The following is a 27,979-nucleotide window of genomic DNA, read 5'->3' as shown; positions in this document are numbered from 1 at the left end:
TACGTAGACCACCAGGCTGGCCTCAACCTTACAACCTGATCCACCTTCAATGTGCTTCCTGAGTGCTGGGATTAAAGGCATGCACCACCATACCCAGCTAAGACCCTGCATTAAAAGGCCAGAAAGGCAGCCGGGCGGTGGTGGCGCACGCCTTTAATCCCAGCACTCGGGAGGCAGAGCCAGGTGGATCTCTGTGAGTTCGAGGCCAGCCTGGTCTCCAAAGCGAGTTCCAGGAAAGGCGCAAAGCTACACAGAGAAACCTTGTCTCGAAAAACCAAAAAAAAAAAAAAAGGCCAGAAAGGCATAATATCTAATCCCTATGAGCTCAGTATTTGTGAAGCTGAGGTAGGTAGGTAGGCGTCTAAGAATTCAAAGCCAATCAGCCTGGACTACATGGTGAGCTTATGATCAACCTGGAATATATAGGCATAGGGGAGGAAAAGCTAGGCTGGGAGTACAGTTCAGTGCTAAATACCCATAAGTTGTCTAACATGTGCAAGTCCCTGTATTTGATGGCCAAAATTTGAAAGAATAAAACACAATTTTTCTCTTCAGAACACTTGTATATTCTACTGAGGGTTAGACACATTCCAATGCCCTCTTTCCTCCCAGGTTTAAGACATTGGGAATTTTGCTAGCTACACACCACTGATGTGTTCCTATAAAGCCCATCTATTTAAACATGAAAACTGATGAAGTTACTAATGCTATGAAGAAGTGATGAGTATCCATCCCATACTGACCATGCCAAATACTTCAAGTTTGTGTTCCCTGAAGCAGTTTACAATGTTTCCATGCCTCCTTTTATTCTATTTAAAATGAGTTCAGAGCTGGGAAGTGTTTGGCTATCATGCAAAGGACCCTTGAGTTCCATTTCCAGTACCAAAAAAAAAAAAGTAAAACCTCTGTTTAGGAAATAACTTACAATGTGATAAAAGGAGACTTTAGAAAGAGGGACTATGGGGCTAGCAAGATGGCTCAGTGGTACTTACTACCAAGACTGATATACCTGAGTTGGATCCCTGGGACCCACATGGTAGGAGATTCAACTCCTCCAAGTTGTCCTCTGATCTCCACATGTGCACTGTGGTATTTGTATACTCACACAAAATTAAAAAAAAAAAAAAAAATTAGGGGCTGCAGGCTAGAGATGGTTCAGAGGTTTAAGAGTATTGTCTGTTCTTCCAACACCCACAAGACGGCTTCACAGTTGTCTGTTACTCTGTCCAGGTGATCTAACATCCTCTTCTGACCTCTGGGAGCACAGCAAATACTCATACACATGAAATAAATTTTTTTTTTTTTTTTTTTTCCCCAGATAGGGTTTCTCTGTGTAGCCCTGGCTGTCCTGAAACTCACTCTGTAGACCTGGCTGGCTTCAAACTCAAATCTGCCTGCCTATGCCTCCCAAGGGCCAGGACTAAAGGTGTATGTACATCACCACCACATGGCATATTTTTGTTTGTTTGTTCGTTTTTCGAGACAGGGTTTCTCTGTGTAGTTTTGCTGCCTGTCCTGGATCTCGCTCTGTAGACCAGGCTGGCTTTGAACTCACAGAAATCTACCTGGCCCTGCCTCCCCGAGCCTCTGCCTCCTGAGCCTGGGATTAAAGGTGTGCGCCACCATCACCCGGCTGGCATATTTTTTTAACTCAAAGGTTTAGGAGCTTATTGGGTAAGAGCATATATTCTTGCAGAGGACCCAAGTTTGGTTCCTAGAACCCATATGGTGGCTCACAATACCCTGTAACCATATCTCCAGGGGGATTCTGGCTTCTTCCAGCATCCACACACAGACATAGGCATACGCATAACTGTAATTTTTTAAAAAATTAAAAAATTTGAAGTTATTTAATAAATACAAATAAGGACTTAAATGCAAATAAAGGGCTGAAAGTCAAAATATACCCAAGACACTCAGTTGTAGAGCTGGAAAACCCATTCACTGCCAAAACAGAATCAGAAAGTCCATTCTCAAAGGCCAGCACTCCCCAAGTCACATCCAGTAAAGATGTGAAGAATGCAGCCTCAAGCTTTCTTTGTCTCCCACTTCCAGAGGTGGAGAACATGGTCGTAAAAGGAGCAGGTGGCCAGGAGGCTATCGTCAAAATTCCCTCCACTAAAGAGGCTGAGATCACAGATCTTGGAAGAGGAGCGCGGTTGGCTGCTGCTCTTCATGTCCTCTGTTAATGGAAGGAGAGAGGCCTTCGATTCAACTCTGCTGTGAGCTTTAGCAGGGCCTTCCACATGGTGGTCCACTATTTGTTCATGGAAAGGTGCTGGTGGCTCCTCTGCAACCTTCGGGCTGTGGCAGTCTACTGACCTCATTCCCACGTCATTTTGATCGAAGGACCAGGTGGGTGTAGGCTTCATGGAACGGAAAGGAAGCCAGGACCAGTCAGCCCCATACACTAATGAGTTCGGCATTTCATGGGATATTAAGACAGTCACGTCCTGCTTCTCCTCTGCAGCAAGGGACAGAGAGGAAAACCAGCATTACTCAAAGCTAATCAGCCTCCATTTATGTCTCCCATCAACTCCCATCAAGGGCGGCCATTCCATCAGCACACATTTACTGAGTAGCTGGCAAGTCTGCATAAGAAGAATGAAGATGTGCACAGGTGGGCAGAAAAGAAACCGGATATGCATTTTGCAATGTGCACCATGCCTCTGATATCAGCCCAGGCTATACAAGACCCACAAACAAGGGGCATGCTTCCATATTGAGGGTTTGACAGAAACTTTGTAGAAGGAGGTAGAACTCATTCACAAAGGGCACAGGAGTAAGATGGGAAGAGGACAGAAAAGAAATGGGGAGCACAGGACAAGAAAGATGGCTCAACAGTTTAGAGCACTTGCTGCTCTTGCAGAGGACCTGGGTTGAGTTGGCAGCACTCACATGGCAGGTAATAGCTGCCAGTAACTCCAGCTCCAAAAATTCCTAAACCCTTCTGGCTGCCTCAGGTGCCAGGCATGCACACAGTGCCCATACATACATGCAGGCACTCACGCAGACACATAAAATAGATATTTTTAAAAGCGAAAGAAATGGAGAGCCCATACAGAGCAGAGAGGCTAAGAAGACTACAGCGTGAGGAACTGATGGCAACTGCCTCTGGCTGTAACACAATGGCTAGGTACGTGTAGTCCCGAGTAGGTCTGCAGAAGAAATTTCTAATAACTTCCCTGACAGCCCCGCATATGAGGAACGTGTCGAAATAAGCCAGTACACATTGCAATGGTATAGAGTCACAACATCATGGAAGAGACATTACAGACAGAGAAAGGAAGTTTCTTTGAGGACATGAAGGACAGAGCAGGCCCACGGTCCAGGAGCAAGGTGACAGCTGGTAAAAGCGATCCCCAAGAACCAGCAGGGACACCAGATATGGTTGTCCCTGTAGTCCCAGTACCCATGACACTGAGACGGGAGGATTGCCATTGAGTTCAAGGTCAGCTTCAAATACATATCAAATTTGAAGCTAGCTTGTGTTACATGAGACCCTGTCTGCAACACACATGCTGTGGGCCGCAGGAATATATCATAAGAACTCAGCTGGTTATGGCAAAGTCACTACCTGGAGGAATCAGGGAATTCCTCCAGAGGAAGCCAAATCCCAAGGAGTTTTTGGTGTTATTTGGCTTGTTATATATCAGCTGTATTCTGTTATGAAAGTCATGTGTGCCTTCATAGTTTTCCCGATTGATTTTTCCCCAAGAAGGGCTAACAGTGTGGACTGATCACTCTCTGGACATACACATTCCAGGTATTTGGAGAACAGCCTCAGGAAAGGCTTTCTCTAGAATCAGATATCTCCCTTGGCCACTTTCAAGGACTAACAATGATAACAGCCCACAATGCAAGTCAGGAGACTTAAGGTAAATTCCACAAGGAGACACCACCTAGGTCAGATGGACGTTAAGTAATAGCTTTACACAATTCAGCTAGGACCCTCCTTTCTTACAGCCTTACTAACTTTATAGACTGCTAACTCCTTACCTAACCACTTCTAGGAATATTTAGATAACCTTCTGTGCTGACAGCTATGCTCAGCCCAAACCCCAGTTCAAGCCTCCCTGTAATTATCATCATGGGCAGCATCCGGCCAGGTCCATCCCCAGATGAAGGAAAGTACCTTATCAGAGATACCTCCGTACTTTCTAAGAACAGACTTAAGCATCCAGGCTACCCATTTGAGAAGGCCTGGCGGATATGCCAATTAAGCTTTACTTCCTCCTTTCCCAAACCTTACCTCTGGTTCCAGATCTCCCTTTAACTATCACCAGAGGCATCTAGCTGTACACAGGTTGCCTAGCGACTGAGCACACTTTCCCCCACCCTGCAGAAAAACGGCAGATAGCTTGGACAGATAGGAGCTCAGGAAAAAAGAAGACAGTTTTATTTTCTCCCACTTATAGATTCTTAGCAACTTATAGATTCTTAACATTTTCTACTATCACGTTTAAGACTATAGTTGAGCACATAAGATTCCCTCTTCTTAGATATTACCTGAATTTAGCCTTTAGTTAATTCATTTCCCCACTGGTCACTTCCCTTTGGGGTTGCAAATGATAATTAACGGTTATTGGCTCCCTATGTGATTCTTATCACCCCTCCGTTTGACCCTGGAAGCCTGGCTTTATATACCAGGACTTCCAGGGCACGGAGGGACAGAGAAGAGAAAAGAGAATGGAAGAACTAGACGGGTAAGAACTTGTGAGGAACAAACTGAGATGGGGAAGAATTAGATTGAAGGGCTAGAAGAGAGTACCAGAGGAACGAGATGGAAGATGAGGAGGAGTCAGATGGGGAAGTACTAGCTGGGTAAGAACAAGATGAAAAGGACCTAGATGAGGCAGAGTTAAGACAAGAGAATTAAGATAGAACTTAGAGGAAGCAGTAGATAAATATAGAGAGAAATCAGCCAAGAAAGGAGCTAGACATGAGAACAGAACTGAAGCTGGGTATAAAGGATGTTATGCCAGAGGAATTAAAGCAAGTGGACTATAGAGCTCGGTGTGCTGAGATTCTATTTCCTGAAAATAGTCCTCGCTGTTAGTAGTTCTCTCTCCTGAGCTCCTGGGATGTATAATACTAAGGCTGGTCCCTCTACTATTATACAAGACACACACACAAATTTAAAGAAATCTTTTTTAAAGAGAGAAAGAGAGAGAGAGAGAGAGAGAGAGAGAGAGAGAGAGAGAGAAAGAGAAAACTAAAAAGATACAAGAAAGTAGTGACTTAAAAGACTAGCAATTTAATGATGGGATCCTGAGGTAGTCTTCAGATTGCTTCTTTTCAGAGGGAGAATAGAGGGAGAGGGGATAAAGAGAAACTGTGATCCGAGAATGAGGAGAGGAAGGAGTTAAGGCTTGGAAAGAGAAAGGGGGATGAGAAATGGTTCTGATCATGTGACTTCATGTTGTGGTTCACCAACAAATGCAAGAACTTCTACAGCACCCCCTAGAAGTGAGGCTCGTTCCCTACAGCCCCTGACAGAGTTAGGCTTAACAAATACCTGTGAGAAAGGGGACAAGGGGAAGGCAACACATGTGAGGCATGGCTAGACTGGAATCCAAGCTGTTCACAAGTAGGAAAACCCGAGAAGGCAGGGCAAGGATGGCCATGCGACAAGTGGTGATACTTCTGGACAGGATCCCAGTGGAGCCAGAGAACCGCACAATGCAGGAAGACTTATACGATTGAACTGGACGTGAGGAAGCCAGGATGAAAGCGGGTTCTTGAAACTGAGGTCCAATACAGGTATTGGGCGGGGCTGTGACAAGTTCTGGGTGTGGCCTACGGAGAAAATGAACTGCCTCCCTCCCCTGAGGCCAGCTCTATGTCCCCACTCACCAGTGGCCTTCTGGCAGTTGAGAACCTTGAAGCCGTTGTGCATGCAGGCCGCCAGGAGTAGGTGGTGGTGGACTGGGTGCCACTTGAGCCTCCACACGCCTCCTCCCACCGGCACGGCTGCCAATGGCTGCTTTAGGTTCCGAGTGTCCCACAGCAGAACATGCTCATCATAGCTGCAACCATCCAGTCGTTGGCATACAGGAAATCTCATGCCCACATCCCCAAGATGTGGAGTAGCAGCAAACACCTCCCAGGTCCTGTCCCACCAGTTTTCTTTGACACAGGGTTTCACTATGAAGCCTTGGCCGACCTGGAACTCACTATACAGATCAGGCTGGCCTGAAACTCACAGAGATCCACCTGCCTCTGCCTCCCTAGTGCTGGGGTTAAAGTCCTGCACAAACTGCCTATTCCACTTATCTTTAAGGACATACCCCACTTTCGGGACCCAGATACCTGAAATGTGGGTTGGCTGAGAGCTTTGGACTCAATTTTGAAGTCCTTGTGGAGAGGAGGTGAGAAATGCACAAAGCAGCAGACCCACTCCAGGGACTCACCTTCCAGTAGCCAGTATATGTTCCTGATGGGGGTTGCTCTGGATGCTGCACACACCCATGGAGTGTCTGTAGGCAAAGTGGAACAAACACAGTAGAGGATGAAATGCCCTAAGATAGGAGCATAGATGGGTCACGCCCAAGCTCTGACCAGTACCTTTTGCTAGTGAAGACAGGTGTGCCAAGCATCCTAGTGTCCCAGCCTTTCAGAAGGCAGTCATCTCCCCCTGTGGGAAGACAGAGAAGTCCATCAACAATGACATTAATAAGGAATCTGCAAGAGTGGGGCAGTGGTGGCACATGCCTTTAATCCCAGCACTTGAGAGGCAGAGGCAGGTGGATCTCAGTACAGAGTGAGTTCCAGGACAGCCAAAACTACACAGAGAAACCCTGTCTCAAAAAACCAAAAAGAAAGAAAGAAAGGAATCTGTAAGAAAGTCTCTTAGGTGCCTTTCATGTGTAATTTTATGGTGACACTTGTTAGGAAAGCCCCAGAGAGAACATCAGAAACAGTCACTAGGCACTCTATCTTCCAATTGAGGGCACCTGGGTAGAAGATCAAAGCGCTATTTACCACTCTAGAGACATTTGGACCTGGGAGAATGGAACTGATAAATGAGGCAGACTAAAGTCTCATGAAATAGCGAACTTTATTCAGAGCATCAGACAATTTATACTTGGAGGGTTAAGAGAAGTCACATTACTAAAATGTACTGTCACGAGGGCAAGCTGCATGTGGCAGGCAAGCCACACACACAAACACATGGTTTCCCATAGAGGCATGTAAGCAAATAACAATAGCCAGCTGTAATGAATAATCTAAAGTACACTAACTCCTATCCACTACACCTGAGGGGCACAAAAGCACAATCCAAGAACAATTCCATGCTTTTGAAGAAACTGAGGTCACAAGACTCTTGTCTTGTTTTCTTGGAGTTTTCTCACAAGCACTCAGAATTCTCACATGACTCCATTCTCAGACTGTGTTCTGACAGGGCTGTAAGTATAATAATAAAAAGAAGAATTAAAAGTGGTATGACAGCCGGACGGTGGTGGCACACGCCTTTAATCCCAGCACTCTCGGGAGGCAGAGCCAGGTGGCTCTCTGTGAGTTGGAGGCCAACCTGGGCTACAGAGTGAGTTCCAGGAAAGGTGCAAAGCTACACAGAGAAACCCTGTCTTGAAAAAAACAAAAACAAAAACAAAAGAACAAAACAAAACAAAAAAAAGTGGTATGACATTGGGTATCCTAATCATGAGAGTGACTGCTGAGTCATATCTGGCCATAAGACCTTCCAGGAAGATTCTAGTATCATAACCCCCAGCTGTCCAGGGCCAGAGTGTCCATATCCAAGACTCCTGCCAAGGAGCAACATGAAAGAAGCAGTGGGCATGGGACTACAGCAGGTCCTTCTGGACCCTTCAGCACACTATGGGCGGCAAAGGGAAATGTGCTATGCAAATTAAAAAAGGAAAAAAAGACCCTTGGGAACAGAGAGGCATCTCAGTGGTTAAGAACATGTATTTCTCTTACAGAGTTCAGTTCCTAGCACCCACATCAGGTAGCTTAAAACCACCAGGAACACCAGCTCCAGAAGATCCATGTCCTCTTCTGGCCTCAAAGGGGCTTGTACATGTGCGTGCGCGCGTGCGCGCACGCACGCGCGCGCGCGCGCACACACACACACACACACACACACACACACACACACTCTTAACAACAACCAAAAAACAAGCCCTGTGCTCGTTTTATGAAAACTAAAAGAAACAGTAGGACAACTAGCCTCTTGGTCAACAACTAGTCTTTAAAGAAAAGCAATGCCAGGCAGAAGGTAAAAAACAGCATCCTGACAGAAGGAAAAGACTCAAGAGCAGGGCCCAAAAGCAGGGTGAAGAAGGGAGAGGGAAAATACTGAGCAGTGTCTACTTTACTCACTAACTATTCACCCATTATCCAATCATCCATCCATCCACTATCCACCCAGTATCACACCCATCACTCACACATCAATTTACTTACTTTCCATCATTCATCTGCCATCTCATATTCATCCATTCCCCACATATCCAGCACCCACCACCCACCAACTATCCATATGCCCATCTAATAGGTATTTACTATAGATCCCTGCAATAGACACAAAGGATATGGAGTAAGCACATGGTCTACAATTAAGTGGAACAGCAGATAAGCTGAGCTAGGCATGAAGCCAGGTGAACCTAAAGTATAAACCATGGTTCCTGGGCACATTTGTATAGAGGACTATGTTCTTCCCTTGTTCTATTACATTTACACACATACACACACATACACTCCATCTTTATCAGGAAATCTAACTGGATGTGCCTTTATATGGATCCCAAATATACTTCTCACCTCTACTTCTCCCAACTTAGTATGAACCATTCTTTTTTTTTTTTTTTTTTTTTTTTTTTAAAGATTTATTTATTTATTTATTAGGTATACAATGTTCTGCCTGCATGTTATCCCTGCAGGCCAGAAGAGGGAGCCAGATCTCATACTAGATGGTTGTGAGCCACCATGTGGTTGCTGGGAATTGAACTCAGGACCTCTGGAAGAACAGCCAGTGCTCTTAACCTCTGAGCCATCTCTCCAGCCCATGTATGAACCATTCTTATTCTTTTCTTTTTGGTAGTGTACACCTTTAATCCCACCAGAGGACCAGGAGGCAGAGGCAATCGGATCTCTGAATTTGAGGCCAGCCTGATCTACATAGAGGGTTCCAAGACAAGACAGCCAGAGCTACATAGTGAGACCCTGTCTCAATGGAATGGGGGGCGGGCTGGGGAGAAGGTGAGGGGGGCGGGAGGGGGGAGAACAAGGGAATCTGTGGCTGATACGTAGAACTGAATTGTATTGCAATTCTAAAAATAAAATATTAAAAAAAAAAAGTTGTATGTTTGTGTTTTGCCTACATGTACGTGTATACACCATGTGATTTCCTATTGCCCATGGAGACCAGAAAAGGGTATCAGATCCCCTAGAGCTGGAGTTACAGACAGTTGTGAATTGCCATGTGGCTGCTGAGACCTGAACCTGGGTCCTCTGCAAGAGCAGCAAGTGCACCTAACTGCTGAGCCATCTCTACAGACCCCAGTAAAAGCCACTCTTATTCTCCTCTGGTTAACGGCCCCAGGCTCGGCCCTCCTCTTTTGTAATCTATAATTAACCAGAGCTCCTCTTAAACTTTACAAGTCAAAAAATGTCACTTCTCTGCAGTTACTCCACTTCATTCCAGTCCCCTCTGTGGCCTGCCCTGTTGCCTCTGATGGCAAGCCCTTCTATTTCCACACCGGCTGTGCGGCTGCTCTTCTCTCACAGTAGGCCCACACCTGCTGTGGGGCCACCGCTCACTGCATACATAGCTCTCCAGCACACTCTTCTTTTTTCCACAACATTATCATACCTCTGACACTCCATGCAATTCCCTGTTACTACACATTAGGTTCCCCTTTCCCCTTCAATGTAAGCTTGGAGAAAACAGTCTGTTTGCTAAAGTCTCCCTGTTACATAAACTGCTTGTATTTCTATTTGTGGATCTGTTTGGTTTTAGTTTTTAGTTTGGAAGAGGGTTGTTTTGGTTTTGGGGGTTTTTGTTTCAATTGTTTTGGTTGGAGGAAATGAAAGTTAGTGTGTTTGGTTTGGTTTTGAGACAGTCTGGCTAAGCAGGCAGCCCAGACTAACATCAGACTCACAGCAATACTTTCTCAGCCTCCCGAGTACTGGGATTACAGATTGAGCCTCCATTAAAAGCTCAGTAAGTACCTGTTGAGTGAATAGAGGTAGAACTAATCCTAGAATTAAAGAACTTAAAAAAAATAGGAGGTGGGAACTAAAAAAAAACTTAAAAAATGAACTCTTCATGGTTCTTGCAAAAATCATTCAAGAGTATGATAGCAAATAACAGATATGGACCCTGCCCCTGGGGGAAAAAAAGCATTACACATATAACAATAATCATGGTAAATGCTGGGGTCCATGAGAGATTTGACATGGACTGGGCTAGTGAAGGTAGTGTTGGGGCAGGCTTCTCACTAGAAACAGAACCAAAAGCATGGTATGCACCTTTGATCCCAGTACTCTGGAAGCAGAAGCAGGTGGATTTCTGCGAATTCCAGGCCATGCTACATAGTGAGTTCCAGGACAGTCAAAGCTACACAGACACACCCTGTCTCAAGAAAACAAAACCAAAAAGGGGAGCTGGGGCTAAACCACACAAGGCCCTGGGAATCTCAAGTGTTTTCAATTTTATCCTGTCTTCTCTAAGACCATCCCTTCCAGCTCACATGACTTAGCTCACCTGGAAGAGAAGGCACTCAAAATGGCTAATTTAGTTAATTTCTCATTCTCATACAACCAGCCCAAAGTGATAAACCACTCAAACCTAGGAAATCTACCTATTTCCCTCATGCTTCCTTTATTTTTGGAAGGTAAGCTATATCTAGAAAAGGACAAACCTGAAATCAATGTGACAAAGTCTACAGAGAGCAGACAAAACGTAGATGAGAACAGATTTCCCACCTCCCACAGACAGTCCTAAGGTCTCAGACACTGAAGCACAGCTTTGGCCTAGCCCCATTCTCTCCTCTCCCTGTCCTTCACAAGTCTTCATCAGAGATGACTATACTGATGTCCAACTCACCCGAATACACGAGTTCTGTCTGCCAGTAATTGAAAGCAGCAATCCAGGCCTCAAAGTGATGGGCTGGCCATGAAGCCACTAGCTGCAGTCCAGCCACTCCCTCGTTCACCAGCAGGAGATGCAGCTGCCCCTTAGAATCACTGCTAATGATCTTCAAGGGCTGGTCTCTGACCCTAGAAACAAGGAGCCCGTGGAGAGCCTATTAAACTCTACTTACCATCCTTTTCTGGTTTTCGTTCATTTGTTTTTGAGACAGGTTCCACGTAGCCCAGGTGGGCCTTACACTTGAAATCCACCTGCCTCAGCCTCCTGAATGCTGGCATTACAAGAAAGAACCGTTACAACCATCCTCTTCTAATCCTCATATATGCCACAGGAGATATTTCTCAGGCAGCATGTAACCATGCCTCCAAGATGGCCTCTTGGGTATCTGGCAAAGGATGAAACTGTCACATAGCTTGTCACTGACACCCTGGCTGGTTTCTCTTGACGATGGCACCATCACTACTTATCTAAAATGCTATGATTTTCTGTTTTAAGGTTATGACTGACAGTAACATCCAGGTTTGGGGAACCAAGCTAGTAGAAGGTAGCTTTAATTTTTGGAACAGAAACAGGAATTGCTCCTCAGGAGACTCAGACCCCCACCAAACCTGACCCTTACCTTCCAGGTTTCCCAGTTGACCAATCCAGGGACAAGGACAGACATCTCTCCTCCAGGGTAAGGCTGGAAACTGATTGCAGGGTGTAACTGTTCTTCTACTGGAGAGAAAAGGGACACTTGGTCTAGGCAAACCTCCATTCCCTTATGGTGCTCCCTATATGAGCAATGTGCATCAGGTACTTCCGTTTGTTTTTTGAGATAGGGTCTCCTAGGTTGCTCAGGTTCATCTTGAACTTTCAATTTCAAGCAATCCTTTCCCTTCAACTCCCCAAGAACTGGGAGTAGAGGCAGGCTCTGCCTTGCCTCAGTTTTTGTTGCTGTTATTTATGCTTTAATAGTGCTGGAGATGGCGCTCCAGGCTCCTGCATGCTAGGCAAGCAGTCTGCCACCAGGCTCTACTCTCAGCCCCTAATTAACATTTCATCAAAGAGTGAGCTCTTGCCACTTACCAAGCACAGGGCAGCACCTGAGGACATGGGAACTCATAACGACTTTGCCATATATATAACCTTTGGGCAAAAATGTTTCTCAGTGCTGCCTTTATGTACTGCTAGACACATCAGTCACCTTTGTGGGCTCCACAGACCACTGCTGGGACACGCTCTGCATCACCCTTGCCTTCAGAATCCTGGCACATTCTATTCATAGAGACAAGGAGAATAGAAATGCACTGCTGTTTCCTTTTCAGAGGCCAAAACAGTCTTTAAAATGTTATTTCTCAGGCTGCAGAGATGGCTCAGAGGTTAGGAACACTGACTGCTCTTCCAAAGGTCCTGAGTTCAATTCCCAGGAACCACATGGTGCCTCACAACCATCTGTACCATCTGTAATGAGATCTGGTGCCCTCTTCTGGCCTGCAGAAATGCATGCAGACAGAGCATTGTATGCATAATAAATAAATAAATCTTTAAAAAAAAATGTTATTTCTCTTGTGTAGGATCTATGTGAGTTTTATCTAAACCACCTGAATAGTGTTTGACTCCATAAGCAGGCCACTGTACCAAAGTCTTGGATTTTGTGCTCCTGCCTTGAAATCTGATCCTTAGGACCAGTTCTCCTTCCCTCATTTCTAGGACAAGGCTGCATTGTACAGGCCTGAAGCAAGACTTTCTGCCCAGGTGCTCAGTTGCCACCAGTCAGCACCTTCTAGATCTTTCCCCTCACCCCATGATAGCAACAGCATTAGTGTCTGTCCCTGCCCCCCAGTTAGGGCAGACTGTAGTTTGTTGATGTACTTCTCTACCCCACAGATCTGGTCCGGGCCCTTCCTAATAATCAGATAAAGTCATTTTGCAAAAGCATGGCACAGGATCACTGTGAAACACTTGGGGGGAAAAATCACTTAGGAAGTCAGCTCTTCCAATACTCGTAAGAAATATCATTTCTGGGCTAGAAAAATGGCTCAGTGTTTAAAGCTCTTCCTACTCTTCCATAGGATGAATTCAGTTCCCAGCATCCATATCAGGCAGCTAACAACTGCCTGGAACTCCAGCTCCAGGGGACCTGACACCTCCTTCTGGCCTCTGTGGGCATGCACAAATCCACACTCACACAATTAAAAATAAAAACAAATCTTTCCCACATGAGAAATTTACTGGTATTCTTAGCCTTGGTATAAACTCCATACATGCTTGCAATGCATTCCCTACAGAAACCCAGACCTATGGACCGTCTTCTATTGAGATACTCCAGGTGACCTCATGTCATCAGAACCCAGTATAACTTAAAATAGATTCCATGATTGCTTTTTTTGTGTTTTGTTTTGTTTTTTTGAGACAGGATTTCTCTGTGTAGTTTTGGTGCCTGTCCTGGATCTCGCTCTGTAGACGAAGCTGGGCTCAACTCACAGAGATCTGCCTGGCTCTGCCTCCCGAGTGCTGGAATTAAAGAAGGCATGTGCCACCACCGCCCAGCCCCATGATTTCTTACAACATTTATGACAAAGTCTATCATGGAAGAGACCATTCTAGGAAAATGCCTGCATCAGTATAGACCCCTCCACTAAGGCCCTTTCCCAATAAAGCATGGCCCATTACTGACCTCATACTCCATCAGGTGGAGCAGCTCTACAGATCCACTGGCATTCGCCAAGCCTAAAAGTATGTGGCCAGACACTGGGATATGGCACCTGACGGGAGATCACAGAAAAAAGTATGCATTCACAGATTGGAGGAACATCATGGATTCCAATGATTTGTTATATTTCATTTCCAAAACCAGGTTAGAGCCAACTAACTGTTCTGTCTCCAAACAAAGGCTTTCCAGGTTATAAAACTGGAACTTGAGTTGCTTCCCAGACTAATTCTGACACTGGGGTTGGGAAACTGACCAGGGACATGTCAAGCAGGGCTTTCTACCTCCCAAGGGCAGCAAATGATGGAACCCAGAGTTCAGTTCCCTTGTCTCACTGAAAGCCCCTAAGGCATCATCAGTCTGTCAGACCAGATGAGGTTACCCAAATCCTACCATTTCATGTCCAGGATGGCAGAAGAATCCCTTCTTTGGACCTCAACCAGAGGTTTAGCCGTGTTGTCCTCATTGAAACTATACAGGTAGAGACGACCTAAACGAACTTGAGGCTCACTGACATCCAGTGCAGGCTACAGAATATACATATTCTCTGGTTACCTTAACAGACACTGAGATTACAAAGGATGGGGAACAAAATAAAGGGCCAGGATAGGGAGAGAATAGCTTCTGCCTGAAGTAAAAACGCTCAACTTCTGAGAAAAGAATCTCTTTTCCTGCAAGTGTTCAATGAACAGGGGAGCTCTCCCGGACCCAGTAAAGCCAGGACGGTCCCGACCTGCCTGCAGTTACGTGACCAGTTCCACTCTTATGTGGTTGGTTTTGGGTGCTCAGAGAAACCTTCTGGAGATAAGCACGGTCCTGAAAGGGCCCACTTTACTTTCCCATTACTTCTCACAGTTCTAGGCTTTTGGGAGGCCAGCAGTCCCTCTCCTCCTGGCCCGGCCTCACCCTCCCAGCCGTGCACCTGGTCCTCCGGCGTTCGCAGCTGGTAGGTTCCACAGGCCATTAGGTGCTGGCAACCCTCTACTGGGCACCACTCTACCGAGTCCGCAGTAAACTCAGTGTCCACTGCCTGCAGAGTCTGCAGCGTCCCCGAATCGCTGCCCGCCATCGAGTCAGAACAGAAGATGCGTGCGCGACACAGCCTCTCCACTTTCCTCAGTCACATCAGACCCAGGGAAGAGATTTCCGGTCCGGAGAGACAGCGGAGCTGCTGCGCCCCCTACCAACCGGAGGACCGCAGGAAACCGATAGTCTCACTAGGGGTGGGGAGCAAGAAGCAAGGGCTTAGGGAAAGAGGAAGAAAAACCTGATCTCAAGAAGATGCAGAAACCCTCAAGAAAATTCCTGTATTGTAACAGGTTTGGGGAAACGAGGTTTTAACACCTTGTGGATCCAACTATGTTCCAAAAATGTATGTTGTTGAAATTAACCCCAGTAATTCATGACCATTGGAAATGCGGTCTTTATAGAGGCAAAATGATGCTCTGGGTAAGCTCTGATGCAATATTAGTCTTCGTGTAAAGGAAAACTTGGAAACATGCAGAGGACTTAGAGTGTGCCCTCTGAAGTCTGAAACAACGCATAAATGAGCCCAGAATGCTGTCAGATGCAGAGATTTGCAGCATCCTTCCCCAGCACTTGCAGTGGCTGTAGCAGCAAGCACCTTGATTAAACCATGAAACAGACCCGGGAGACAATAATCTCTAGTTTTAGTCCAACCAGTTTTTGGCACTTAGTTACAGCAGCTTCAGGAAGAAAATTCACAGGACACCTGGGATTCCAGCCTGGGAACTGAAGCCGGGATATGACTATATACCCAGCTTGCAGGCCAGTTAGCAGCTGAAGCAGAGGAGGCACTTAGACCTCAATCCCTCCAGCACTAGATTGTTCCAAGGTCAAATAGCCCAACACAGTACAGAAGGGAGAAAAGGTTCCATAATTGAACTACCAGAACGTTCATAGAACAGCCTAGACAAGCAGCTACAAAGAACAAGAGATAGGATAATCAGAAGGGGAGGTCGGGGTGGTAACAGACATGGAGACAACAAAAATGACCTGATATACCCCTTCCCTGCACAGCAGCACGTGCGCTAGCAGGTGTAGAAGAGTTGATGGAAAGAACCACAGGCAAGCCCCATGTATTCCATCACCTTTACCAGCAATGCCTCTAGGTCAGTTGCTCAACCTTGAGTGCTCTCTAAGTGGAATTTTCTGATGCAAAGCTGGCAGAGTAAAGAAGGCCCTGCTGGTCAAGGGACAAGGACAGGATAAAAGCCCAACCTGGCCTTTTTTGTTGTTGTTTATTTTTGTTTTTCAAGACAGGGTTTCTCTGTGTAGCTTTGCACCTTTCCTGGAACTCACTTGGTAGCCCAGGCTAGCCTCGAACTCACAGAGATCTGCCTGGCTCTGCCTCCCGAGTGCTGGGATTAAAGGCGTGCGCCACCACTGCCCGGCTCCTGGCCATTCTTCTTAAAGATACAAATATCACAGCTTGTAACCCAAGAAATTTGACCCACATAGGAACCCTTTACCACAACAGTCCTAACCACTTAGTTTATCCAAATGGAGACATGGAGGGGTCAAGTCAGCTGCTGTCGGTAGCAATATTTTACAATATATACACACATCTCCCCACCCCAATGACATCACAAAGATTGATGTTCAACCTAGGATCTGAGCCAGAATCCCAACTATGCTAGCTAAAAACCACCATGGCCTTCAGAACAGAAAAGGGTGTTGCTTGGTATAGGTCTGACATAGACACCTCTCCAAGCTTAAACACTCAAGGGATGGTGCCACTGTGAGTTTCAGTTATCTTCCCTCCAGGCCACTGTGTTCCATAAAAGCAGAAACAGCCATAGAGATGCTACTTATAAACATAAGGCCATCAAAGGGTTGTGCTCTGCCAGAAACAGCATTGAGCACAGAGAATCAAGGAATGTGATAGAAATTCAATAGGGAAGAGTAGAGCAGGGACCTGCACACCAACCAGAAGGCCAGCAGTCAGGTAGGAAGCTTGAAGCACAAAGGACCATACCCTGAGATAAGGTTCCAGTCATACAGATGGGTTCATTTCTGCAAAGTGAGCAAGATACCAAACAGCCCTCAGACACCTGTGGTTCTCCCAAAGAACACAGTGCTATCCTGGAAACCACACCTCTGCAGTGAATGAGGCACTGGCTCCCCTTTCGCTGCCTAGACCCCAACCTATCTACTCCAACCCACAATTGGAACTGGGGCAGCAGTATACTACTGGCTTCAAGGGTCCCTGTGCCTAAAGGTGATGATTTACAAATGTAGGGATATATAGTACTGTGCTGGCTAGTTTTATGTCAATTTGACACAAAGTAGAGTCATTTTGGAAGAAAGCAATTATGAAATGTTCCCACTAGATTAGATTGTAGACAAGCCTGTCCTGAATTTTTTTATTTGGGAGGGCCCAGCTACTGTGGACAGTGCAAGCACTGAGCTGGTGATCTTGGGTGCTATAAGAAAGCAGGCTAGGCAAGTCATGAGGAAGAAACGAATAAGCAGCAGTACTTCATGGCCTCTACTTCACTTCCTGTCATGACTTCCTTCAGTGATGGACAGTGATATGGAACTGCAAGATGAAACAATCCCTCTTCTCTCCAGGTCATGGTGTCTGTATCACAGCAATAGAAACCCTAACTAAAACAAGTACCCTTTAGTAACTAAAACAGTAGCCAGCCTACTGGAACACTCCATAGCACCTGCCACCTGACAGAAAAGTCTTCCTTTTGCTCCTAGCTAACATACTCTGTGGCTCAGAAGCCAACCTGGAGTGATGGCAGGTCTTCCTGGTCTAGTACTATAATCAGTTCCATTATACTCAGTTCTTCTCAAAAATAAAGCTGAGCCAGGCGTGTTAGCACACGCCTCTAATCACAGCACTTGGGATGCAGAGGCAGCTGGACCTCTGAGTTCAAAGCCAGCCCGGTCCAATCTACACATTGAGTTCCAAGACTGCCAGGACTGCATGGAGAGACACTGTCTCAAGGGGAAGTGGGGAGGCTGGACAACAGGGGTTTGAGCAAAGACTGGCCACAAGGATGATTCTACCCCTTTACTCTGCCTGTTTAGACATGACTCTGTGCAAGCCTCTCAGTGGGATCCCCACTGCCCAGGAGAGAAGCTCGACTACATGACAGTTTCTAGCCGAGTGTCGACTGTTTACCATTTGAGGAATACAACAAATGATTCTATTTGAAGTTTCTAACCCTCCCCTCACCTCCCCCCCAAAAAAACTGTACATGAGTTTACAAACATATTAACATATAAATAATGAGAAAGGTCCTAGGGAGCCTCCCCGTTGTCTCTGCTGGGGGTGAACACTGGAGGGGCACTGTCCCCACAGGCTTCATGTTGCTGTGAGGTCTTATGGCAGCTGCTCTGGATCCATTGCTGGCTTCTTTGGCACCTCCAGTCTGTCTTCCACTGTGCTCATGACGAGCTAGAAACCTTGAACCTGCAACAGTGGCAGCTCTTCAGCCCGTCATCGCTCTGGCTCAAGCTCATGCTGGAAGGGACGCTTCCTCTCCCGACAGTGCTTCTTGTGGGCAGGCCAGTCTTTCTGCTGGCACTGAGAGCCACAGTATCGTGCCACCTGGCAACGCCCACAGATGTTGAACTCCCGAAGCTGAAACACAAAACACTGTGGCTTCAATATCACACTAACTGAATGTATGGAAACTATATCTCAGCATCTTGAAAAATGCAATTAAAACCCTACATGGGAATGAAATTCAGCATATGGTCCATATGCAAGGCCCTGGACTCAAGCCCCAGCACCTGTTCACCTGTTCCCCTAAAAAAAGCCAGGCACGGTGGTTCACTCCTATAATACCAGCACTAAGATGTCTGATACAGGACTGTGGTGATATCTGAACCAGTCTGATCTATATATCTAGTGAGTTCCAGGCCAGGATGGTTTATAGATTAAGATCCCATCTCAAAAGTTACATATATATATAGAGAGAGATAGATAGATAGATAGACAGACACACACACACACACACACACACACACACACACACACACAGAGAGAGAGAGAGAGAAACAACAGCAAAGGAAGAATCACCCAGCCCTACCCAGGTGTCTACAGGGAAAAGCTGTCACATTACACCCACACTGCTGGGCAGAGGTAGCCAAGATGCAGCGTAGCATACCATACCTGCTTCTCAATCACTGTACAAGGAGGGTAATGACACTCATAGTAGGTACAGGAATTCTCTTCCTCTTCCACCACATCTCCATTGGCATTATAGTACCGGGTCACATTCAGGACAGGGAACTGTTCTTCTATAGGATCCGTGGGAAGCTGCTGGATAGCAAGCCAGTATAAGCTTTGCTCCCTGAAAGAAAGCAGAAGCCTCAGTGCACTCTGGCCAGACCAGGTCAGCACAAGGAGAGAAGAACTCCAAGACAAGTAGGCCCTGCCCAGTTCTGGCAACTTGAGTTTGGCCTGCCCATCACTACTGCATATACTTATCACTCCATATTAAAAACTTTTAATCCTAGCCAGATGAGGTGGGAGCCAGAGCTACACAGTGATACTTTATCTCAAAACAACAAAAAATTGTTTTAAATCCTGTCTCCTAGTAATACACAAACCTAGTCAATCACTCTCCCCAAAGCTAGGGCTGACAGGCACTCAGTAACATGGAGTTTGAGTTTGGCAAGCTTGGCTACCTGGTGCTGCCTGAAGACCTTCATCCTGCCCTTCAACCTAGGAAGCCTACTACTTCCCCTTTGAGGTTAGAGCCATCCTATCCTGCCTTTCTGAAAATCACTCCTAAACAAGTAAGCCAGAAGTAACTGAATGTTACAACAGGAACTGTAGTCTGAGAGACTTGTGCTACATACATGAAGGCCCCATGTGGTGGTCTAAAGGACAAATGCCACCATAGATTCAGGTATTTGAACACTTGGTCCCCAGTTGGGAGCACTGTTTGGAGAGGTTTAAGAGGTACAGACTTGGAGGAAGTACATCACTAGAGGCAGGCTAAGAATTTAAAGCCTTGGGCTACTTACACTTCATGCTCTCTACTTCATTTTTTTGTGGTTGAGGATGTAAGCTATGAGCTTCCTGCTCTGGTTGTTATGCTTGCTGCTTGCTCCATGTTTCCTGGTCCTAACAGATTCTTATCCCTCTGGAACTATATCCCAAATAAACTTTCTTCCTTAAGTTGCTTTTAATCATAGTGTCTTATCACAACCACAGAAAAATAACTAATACAGAAATTAGTGCCAGAGAGTAGGGTATTGCTGTGATAGACTTGATTAAGTTGGTTTGGGAAGGATTGTGGAAGTATTTGGAACTTTGGACTAGAAAAGCCAGAGAGTTCCAAGCCTAGTGGGCTGTTCTATAAAAGCTTAGAAGGTAAGAGTGCTGAAAGAAATGCAGAGGATAGAAGCCTAGCTTGAGAGATGTTCGTGTGCTGTATTTAAATTAAGAATCTAGCTGGAGCTGAAGAATCAGCTGTGATTAACAAAAGACCAGCATCACTGAAATGAAATCCTGTAGGAAGTATTTTCTGTGAGCTAGCACAGGGTTGTGGTCCAGAAGGGGTCAAGGCTGCATCTCAAGCTGGCAGCCAAACTTGGTAATTAATGTCAGAGTCTCTCACATGGTAATGGTTTTGGTAGCATGGAAGTTTCAGGACTGAAGAGCTCATGGAAAGCAGCTCAGACCCAGGTGAGACCACTGGTTAAGGTGCAGCCTCAGCTGGAAATCGCAGCAAATTGGAAATCCCAGGACTATGGGATAAGCACCAAGAATAGCTGCATATGTAGAGCAGACCTAGCATGAGACTACAAGGTAAGCTGTGGCATGTTGTGGATGGCAGAGCTAGAAGTGGCACAGAGCTGCCCAAACCCTGTGGAGCCCAGAGATTATGAGTGAGTCTCAGAGATTGACAGTGAGTTATTTATATGTTGGCTTTTGGTTTTATATTGGGATATCAACATCAGATACTGGAGACAAGAAATGAAGGGAGTATGGCTTAAAGTATTATGTGTGTGTCAAGTTGACAAAGGATCAATTATGATGTTTAGTTTTTGTTAATTTGATACAAACTAGTCACTTGGAAAGATGGAGCTTCAACTGAGGAATTACCTCCATCAGACGGCCTGTCTGTGGGGCATTTTCTTGAATGAGGATTGATATAAGAGGGCCCAAACCACTGTGGGCAGTACCACTCTTGGACAAGTTGGCCTAGACTGTGTAAGAAAGCAAGGCGAGCAAGCTATAAAGAGAAAGCCATAAATAATGCTCCCAAGTGCTCTCTGCTTCAGTTCTGCTTCCACATTCCTGCTTGAATTTCTGCCCTTAATTCCCTCAATGATTGATTGTGACATGAAGGCTAAACCAAACTCTATCTTTCAAGTTGCTTTTGATCATGGTAGTTAATTATATATTAACAGAAACCTAACCAGGATAGCCCCAATATGAGTGCTGACTGCCCCTAAGTGAGTACAGTAGACTCTGTGGGGCTTTGGCGAGGCATGGCTGGTTTCTGCACAGGGGCTGGGGGCTATTTAACTAAACCTTACAAGCAACCTGCTCTCACTCACAAACAAGGACACTGAACATCCTCCTCTGACTGCATGTGCCCCCTGGCTCAAGCACCCCTCTCCCTGCAACACATATATTCTCTCCCTCTACACCTACTTACCAGGCATGCTTCATGAATACTGGTCCAATCTGGGCCTACCTCTGCCAGCAAGAGGTACAACCTACCTGAAGAGCACAGCTCCAACTAAACTTAGCCAAAAATTGGCTGAGGAAAGGGCCAATAGGCCATCTGACCACAAACCTCAGCCCTCTACCCTCAGGACTGTAACTGCCCTTTTCCAAATAGAGGTTTTAACTGTAGTTGTTTTAGCTCATAATCATAAAGTATATTCAGAAGACTAAAGACAGCACTCAACCGCAGGATAGTCAGACAGTCCTGTGGGGACCCTACTGAATAGGATGTCTACGTCTAGAGGTTCAAGGTCAGTTTCAGCTTCTCAGCTACATAGCAAGTCGAAGCCAGCCTAAGATTCATGAACCAAAAAAAAAAAAAAAAAAAAAGGTGGGTGGGCAGGGACTGTTCAGACAGAACTGAAGACTCAGACCTCAAACCAAGCAGATCCTGAGTTTGAGACCTTCACAGGGCTGCCTTCACACTCTGCAAGAGCAAAATAGCAGTTTGGCAACTGTCTTCTTCTAAGGACCTAGAGACAACACTGAACATCGAGTACAGAAGGCTGGACCATCCCACAGCTCCTACCTACAGTACATGGAGCTCTAGCATCACCTGAAAACAACTGCTACAAAGATCCGCCCACAGCCTATAACATCAACCTCATCACTCCTTCTAGCATCTGTTGGGGTGGTCAGTGCCAAGGAAGGTTGATTAGAAGCCCTTAGGAGAGACCTATGAACAGGTTAATGATACCTGTGTGGCTTGGGACTATCTGCTCAAATTCCCCCAACCATTTCCTGCTGGTCCCTCAGTGCTTCTCCAAACCTTCGTGAGGTTCACTGTGGTGAGTCCCAGGGCCAGCAAGAATATGACCTCCAGAATGGAACCTTGTGCAATGCTGTTTTCAGGACCACAGAGAACTGGGAAACCAAGAGGCCCAGTCCCTAATCCACTGTTCTACTACTTCCTTTAAACCACAGCTCAGGGAAAGCTGTTCAGCAAACGAACATGACAGAGGCCCATCATCTGTGTGGTCCTGGAGTATGGTCTCATTCCATCACATTAGCTAAAATATCCCTAGAGGCAATTATAACAAAATCAATCCCAAAAACTAATCATAAAAATTCTTCTAGCTAAGCATGGGGGTTTATATACACCTTTAATCCTAGCACAGGGGAGGGAGGCAGAGGAAGGAGAATCTCTGTGCCTGGTCAGCCTGGTCTACATACTGCCTACTAAGATAGGCAGGGAGACCATTTCCAAAACCCCCCAAAAAGGAAAATTTTTTTCCCTCTCCCATGAAGATACTGCTCCCCGCATTCCCCAAAAGGTAGGCTATCAAGGTCCCAAAGCACTCACAGTTAAAGCCCAAAATAGGAACACAGAAACGTGGGATGGCCCTTTAGGTGTCAGGTGTTGGTCAGGGAAGACCCACCTTTGTTTGCTGGAGGTCTCTTCAGCTTTGGGTCGCCAGCCCCATGGTACCAACTGCAGGTTGTCCAGGCGATTGTCCACAGTCACAGCATTGAGATGTACCACCTGAAACCCGGGAGCCACACCTCCCCTGTGTCGTTCCCTAGGGAAAGAATTTTGTTCTTGAGGGAAAGAGCCTCATGCACTTCTACTTGAGCATGAATGTCCAACCACACAGAAATACCAACCATCTAGTCTGAACTGGGCCCTTATCCTGCCCAAGGGGCATACCAAGAGGAAGCCAACCACATCAGTCTGGCCCACACAAACAGGGGACCAGGTCGATGATTCTGCTCCTGGATTTAAGGGCTTTGCTCAGACAGTAAAGGAGAGAACCCCCAAACCACCAAAATAATCTAGAGACAAGTTCCCTGCCTGGAAGGTCTCAACATTTCAAACCTCACCTTATACACTCAGGATCAATAGTTCATTTTCTAAGGATGCAGCCTGACTCATCAGAAGGGTCAAAAAGCAGAACCCCTTCCTCCACACAGCCTTGTCTCATCAGAATCCCACCAGTTGTTTAAAGTGATATGTACATTAGTCATTTCTTTGAGTTAGTGGCAAAGGTCACAAAATAAACTCCGAGACTCAGGGAAGATAAGGTTGAGTCTGACTCCACTGAGAACAATGCTCTCTAGCTTTTAGGCATACTGTGCACACATGGGGAATAGGTGGGAAGACAAATTAGCTAGAAATACATACCACAGCAGCTCATGCAGAAGCCTGCCCGAGCCCCTTCCTCGGTTTTTGTCGAAGGCATATGCAAATATCTTAGCACCGTTTCCATCAGCATCTACTTCCATCCGAGCCTGAGAAGGAGCACAGAGCAGAGCAGGTCTATGGGAAAGCCTCTACCTCTCACCAACAAGTCAAACGCAGCTTAGAAAAATGCCAGAGGTACAGATGACATCCTGCTTCAAGGACTCGAAAAGTACAGAGGCTTCCTGCTCCACTCAGGAAAAAAACCTTTATGAACAACTTGGAAAATACTGTGGACACAAGAAGTAAATTTTCCCACCCCTGCCGGGCAGGGGTGACACTCACCATTAATCCCAGCACTCAGGAGGCAGAGGCAGGCGGATGTCTGTGAGTTCGAGGCCAGCCTGGTCTACAGAGCAAGATCCAGGACAGGCACCAAAACTACACAGAGAAACCCTGTCTTGAAAAACAAAACAAAACAAAAATTAAATTTCCTACCCTTAAAAAAGTCCAGAAAGGGGGTTGGATGGGTGTAGCACTAGAGATGTCTCAGCAGTTTAGAGCACTGGCTGCTCTTTCATGACCTGGGTTTGATGCCCAGCACCTACATGATGGCTCACAACTATCTGTGACTAGTGCACACACATTCAGGTAAACATTCATACACATAAAATAAATTAAATAAAACCCAGGAAAAAAAATGCTTGAAAGGGCAAAAAAAGAGAGCTCATAAAGTTGGCTGTGGTGGTCCACATTTGCAATCTCAGCACTCAGGAAATGAAGACAGGGAGAGTGAGTGTTCATAGCTGGCTTGAGGTACATAGCAAGACCCTGTCCCCCCCAAAAAAACACAATCCAAATAATTCCTAGATACGTAGCAGCCATGAAAGTGTGAGGTGCTGAGGTATTAGTGTGGGACTGAAGTGATGGATATGAAAGTTGCTGAAGGGAGAAGGTGAAAGAGGAGCAGCAGAGCCAGTAATTCTTTACCAAGACTACACTGAGGATAGGATGGCCTCCCAGATCAAGGTGCAGAAGACAGAGGACAGCTATACTCAAAAAGCTGTACTCATTTGGTTCAAGACATCTAATTATTTAATCCCAGCACTCAGCAGGCAGAGGCAGGTGGATCTCTGTGAGTTTGAGGCTAGCCTGGTCTACAAAGCAAGTTTTAGGACAGGCTCCAAAGCTACACACACATCTAATTAAAAACACAACAAAGTGAGTTTTCAAAAAGACTTCAAAAAGTAATGTGTGTGAGCCGGGTGGTGGTGGCGCACGCCTTTAATCCCAGCACTCGGGAGGCAGAGCCAGGCGGATCTCTGTAAGTTCGAGGCCAGCCTGGGCTACCAAGTGAGCCGCAGGAAAGGCGCAAAGCTACACAGAGAAACCCTGTCTCGAAAACCCCTCCCCCAAAAAAAAGTAATGTGTGTGAAAGAAGTCACAATGGGCTCTACTGGACAGCAGTGTCCATCCAGGCTGTCACAACCTGTTTTGGAGCTGAGAATAAGTATGAGTGGCTGTCCTCTTGTTCTCCCAAAACCAGGAAGGAAACTAATTTCACATGTTTTCTGGGCATCAAACAAAAGTCATCCTTACCTCAAAGGAGTAGCTCTCCACCAGTGGTATGTCTTGCTCATCTATCAGTGTGTATTTGGTCTGAAAATAAACCACGTTTCAAAGGTTACATCTGAGATGGGCCTAAGAAACAGTAACACCATAACTAGCAGCAGCAAGAATCTACAATATTTCCCAATGAGACAGAAAGTAACCGCATCTACATCAAAGTCCAAGTTGGGCATGGTGGAACACACCTTTAATTCCAACACTCTAAGGTAGTGGCAGACAGAACTCGTGAGTTCTAAGACAGCCAAGAGTGTCTTGAGGCTGTCTCAAAAAAAAAAAAAGAAGAAAAAAAAAAAGGAAAAAATATCAAGGAAGGAAGTTAAAAAGAAAGTCGAATCCAGTATGTTTTAAAGTAAAACACGGCTGGGCAACCTTGTGGCCCATGCCTTTTAATTCCATGCACTAAGGAGGCAGAGGCAGGTGGATCTTTGAGTTTGAGGCCAGCCTAGTCCACAGAGTGAGTTCCAGGACATCCAGGGCTACACCACTTCGGGAAAAAAAAAAAAAAAAAAAAATCAATAACAACAAAAATAGCAAAACATGATCACATGTACCAGAGTGGGTAATTAGGCTTCAGGGCCCATCCACACTAGATAGACCGACCCTGCCTGACAGGTGGCACTGAGCTTTTAACTCACCCAGAATTTCAGTCAATCACAAGTTTACTGGAGTAAAGGAAGGGAATGGGACTGAGGTAGAAGATTCAGTAGGCTGGGTAGTTATTGCACGTGCTCACTGGATAGTGCTTGTTCCTCTGGTCGCAAACACTCCTAATAAAAGCTTTAATGGCCCAGGCTGCTGCAATTAATTACCGAGTCGAAGGCATCTAGGCTCCACCCCTCCCTAGTCAGAAAGTTCTAGCAGTCCTTTCCTGAGCTCTTGCAAAAAAAAAAGAAAAATGCAAACGAAACAGTTCTGAAAACAGGTTGGTCTTACTTTCCTGGAAGATCTTTCTAGGATCTCAGTTACCTGCCTCTACTTTCTGTCTGTTCCTCTCTCCCACCAGCAGCTGCAGCTAGTGGGGGAAGGAGCAGAGTTAAGGTCCACAGTTCCTGAATAGCACCAAGCCTCGGAGCCCAGCCTCAACATGTGGTGGGTGGTGGCCCGGGCGAGGAGCACCTGAGAGCCTTCGAGCCTACCAAGATCAGGGCCCTGGCTCCTCGTCTGTGCTCTAGAAATGCCTGCGACTCGAGTGACCGAACGTGGCCACCCCTTGGGCAACGTTAAAACGCGCCGCCGCCGCCGCCGCCGAGGTCTACTGCGGACCGGCCACTCCACTCCCCTCAGAGCTTCGGGCCGAAGGCGTTACGGCGGGAGGCCGCCGCGTTTAAACCGCGCGGCCGCAGGTGCAGCCTGGCCGCCAGAGCCACCAGAGCCGCCGCAGATGCCCAGGGCAGCGCAGGATGAACGCCGGGAACTGCTCCGCGCAAGCCAGTCCCACACGAGTCCTGAGGCCGAGGGGCGCGCCCCCGGCCGCGGGGAAGCTTCCCGCGAGGAAGGCGGCGCCCGAACCGAGCAGGCCCGCGCAGCTGCTCGCCCAGGTGCCCCAGCCCGCGCAGGCCTCGCCACCGCTCCACACCGCTCACCTTCCCGGCCACCCGGCCGAGCCGCACGATGCCCAATTTAAAGTCGGTCATGGCCGGGCCTGCGCTCTCGGCAGGCGGAGCCGCTCCCTCCGGAGGCTCCCGACCGGGCCGGGCCGGAGCGAGGCCGCGGCACTCCGGGTCAGGCCGGGGCCGGGGTCTGGCCGGGCGGGCCGCGGGCGGACGAGGCTGGGCCGGGCTCGGGCCACCGCCGCCGCCTCGCGCCCGCCGGACCTGCCACGCGCCGCCGCCACCGCCGCGCGCACCCCAGCGAGCGGAGCAGAGGGCGGGGCGCGACCGGGACACACCCCCCACCGGCGGCGAACGACCAATTGCGGGGCGCGCCCTCCGCCGGTCGTGGCGCGCCGCGGCTAAACGACCAATAGAAATAGGGAAAGGGCGCAGGCGCAGTGAAAAAGAACCAAGTGCGGGGGAGGGGCGAGCCGGGGGCGGCGCCTGCGCGGCGGCCAGCGCAACGTCAATTTCGCGGGAAGCTTTGTGCGCGCTGCGGCGGCTGCTGAGGCGGCAGGAGCGGGTGCGTTTGGTTGTGGCTTCTTCGTGACACTAGCCTGCTTGCATTCGCGTCTCTGAGCCGTGTATGGTGGGGCAACGTGGAATGTCTGTCCTTACCGGGTGGTTACGGGCTGGCAGGATGCTGTATGAGTGGTCCTAGTGTCCAGAACTAACCTACGAGGCCCCGGCTAGTACCTGCGCTGTGCTTCCGGGATCCCAAGCGCCTTAGGTCTCCAGGTCTCCAAAGAGAGATTAAAGACCTTCGGTGAGGAGGAGCCAGAGGCTGGGGTGGGCATCTGTCTCCCGGAAATAGAGACCTCATAGTCTCACATCCTGACATAGCCGGTAAGGCCTAGAGCTTAAACCCAGGTCTAGGCTCCACCTGCTTCAAGGTGACCCCAGGTATCTGAGAATCTGCAAACGTTTCTGGCTCTCATTGTTCTGTTTTGGAAATAATTAACAAGAGTCATGAGTGAAGCTAGAACCCCTTATCTCAGCCCTTGGAACTTCACAATGCTTCCAGATGCCTTGCTCAAAACGCAGCTGTCCCACCAACCTCTTCAGACTTGTGATGGTGTCCCGAGGTTAAGAGAAAGCTTTT

The 27,979-nt window shown here is 47.1% G+C and overlaps 2 protein-coding genes across 3 annotated transcripts; both read right to left on the bottom strand.

The window, feature by feature from the left end:
• Positions 1 to 1,838: 1,838 nt before the first annotated feature.
• Dph7 (diphthamide biosynthesis 7) lies at positions 1,839 to 16,058 on the bottom strand. Of its 2 annotated transcripts, none has more exons than XM_059260256.1 (9): positions 14,734 to 16,058; positions 14,205 to 14,338; positions 13,779 to 13,866; positions 11,739 to 11,833; positions 11,075 to 11,247; positions 6,568 to 6,637; positions 6,414 to 6,479; positions 5,857 to 6,029; positions 1,839 to 2,464 (listed from the first exon to the last, which is right to left on the bottom strand). In XM_059260256.1, the coding sequence occupies exons 1-9, from the start codon at positions 14,878 to 14,880 to the stop codon at positions 2,028 to 2,030; spliced, it is 1,383 nt and encodes a 460-aa protein (XP_059116239.1). In that variant the 5' UTR covers positions 14,881 to 16,058; the 3' UTR covers positions 1,839 to 2,027. The 2 variants fall into 2 exon arrangements, with proteins under 2 accessions (XP_059116239.1, XP_059116240.1); XM_059260257.1 differs by having other exon boundaries at positions 2,222 to 2,366.
• Positions 16,059 to 17,539: 1,481 nt separating this feature from the next.
• Zmynd19 (zinc finger MYND-type containing 19) lies at positions 17,540 to 27,064 on the bottom strand. The gene is made up of 6 exons (XM_059259083.1): positions 26,869 to 27,064; positions 25,256 to 25,315; positions 23,660 to 23,766; positions 22,917 to 23,057; positions 18,964 to 19,144; positions 17,540 to 18,429 (listed from the first exon to the last, which is right to left on the bottom strand). Exons 1-6 carry the CDS (start codon positions 26,917 to 26,919, stop codon positions 18,286 to 18,288), a joined length of 684 nt encoding a protein of 227 aa, XP_059115066.1. The 5' UTR covers positions 26,920 to 27,064; the 3' UTR covers positions 17,540 to 18,285.
• Positions 27,065 to 27,979: the final 915 nt, after the last annotated feature.

This window comes from Peromyscus eremicus, chromosome 4 (genome assembly GCF_949786415.1).
Source record: "Peromyscus eremicus chromosome 4, PerEre_H2_v1, whole genome shotgun sequence".
NCBI lineage: Eukaryota > Metazoa > Chordata > Mammalia > Rodentia > Cricetidae > Peromyscus > Peromyscus eremicus.
Note: the sequence above shows the minus strand (reverse complement) of the source record. Positions and strands in the feature narration are given on the sequence as shown.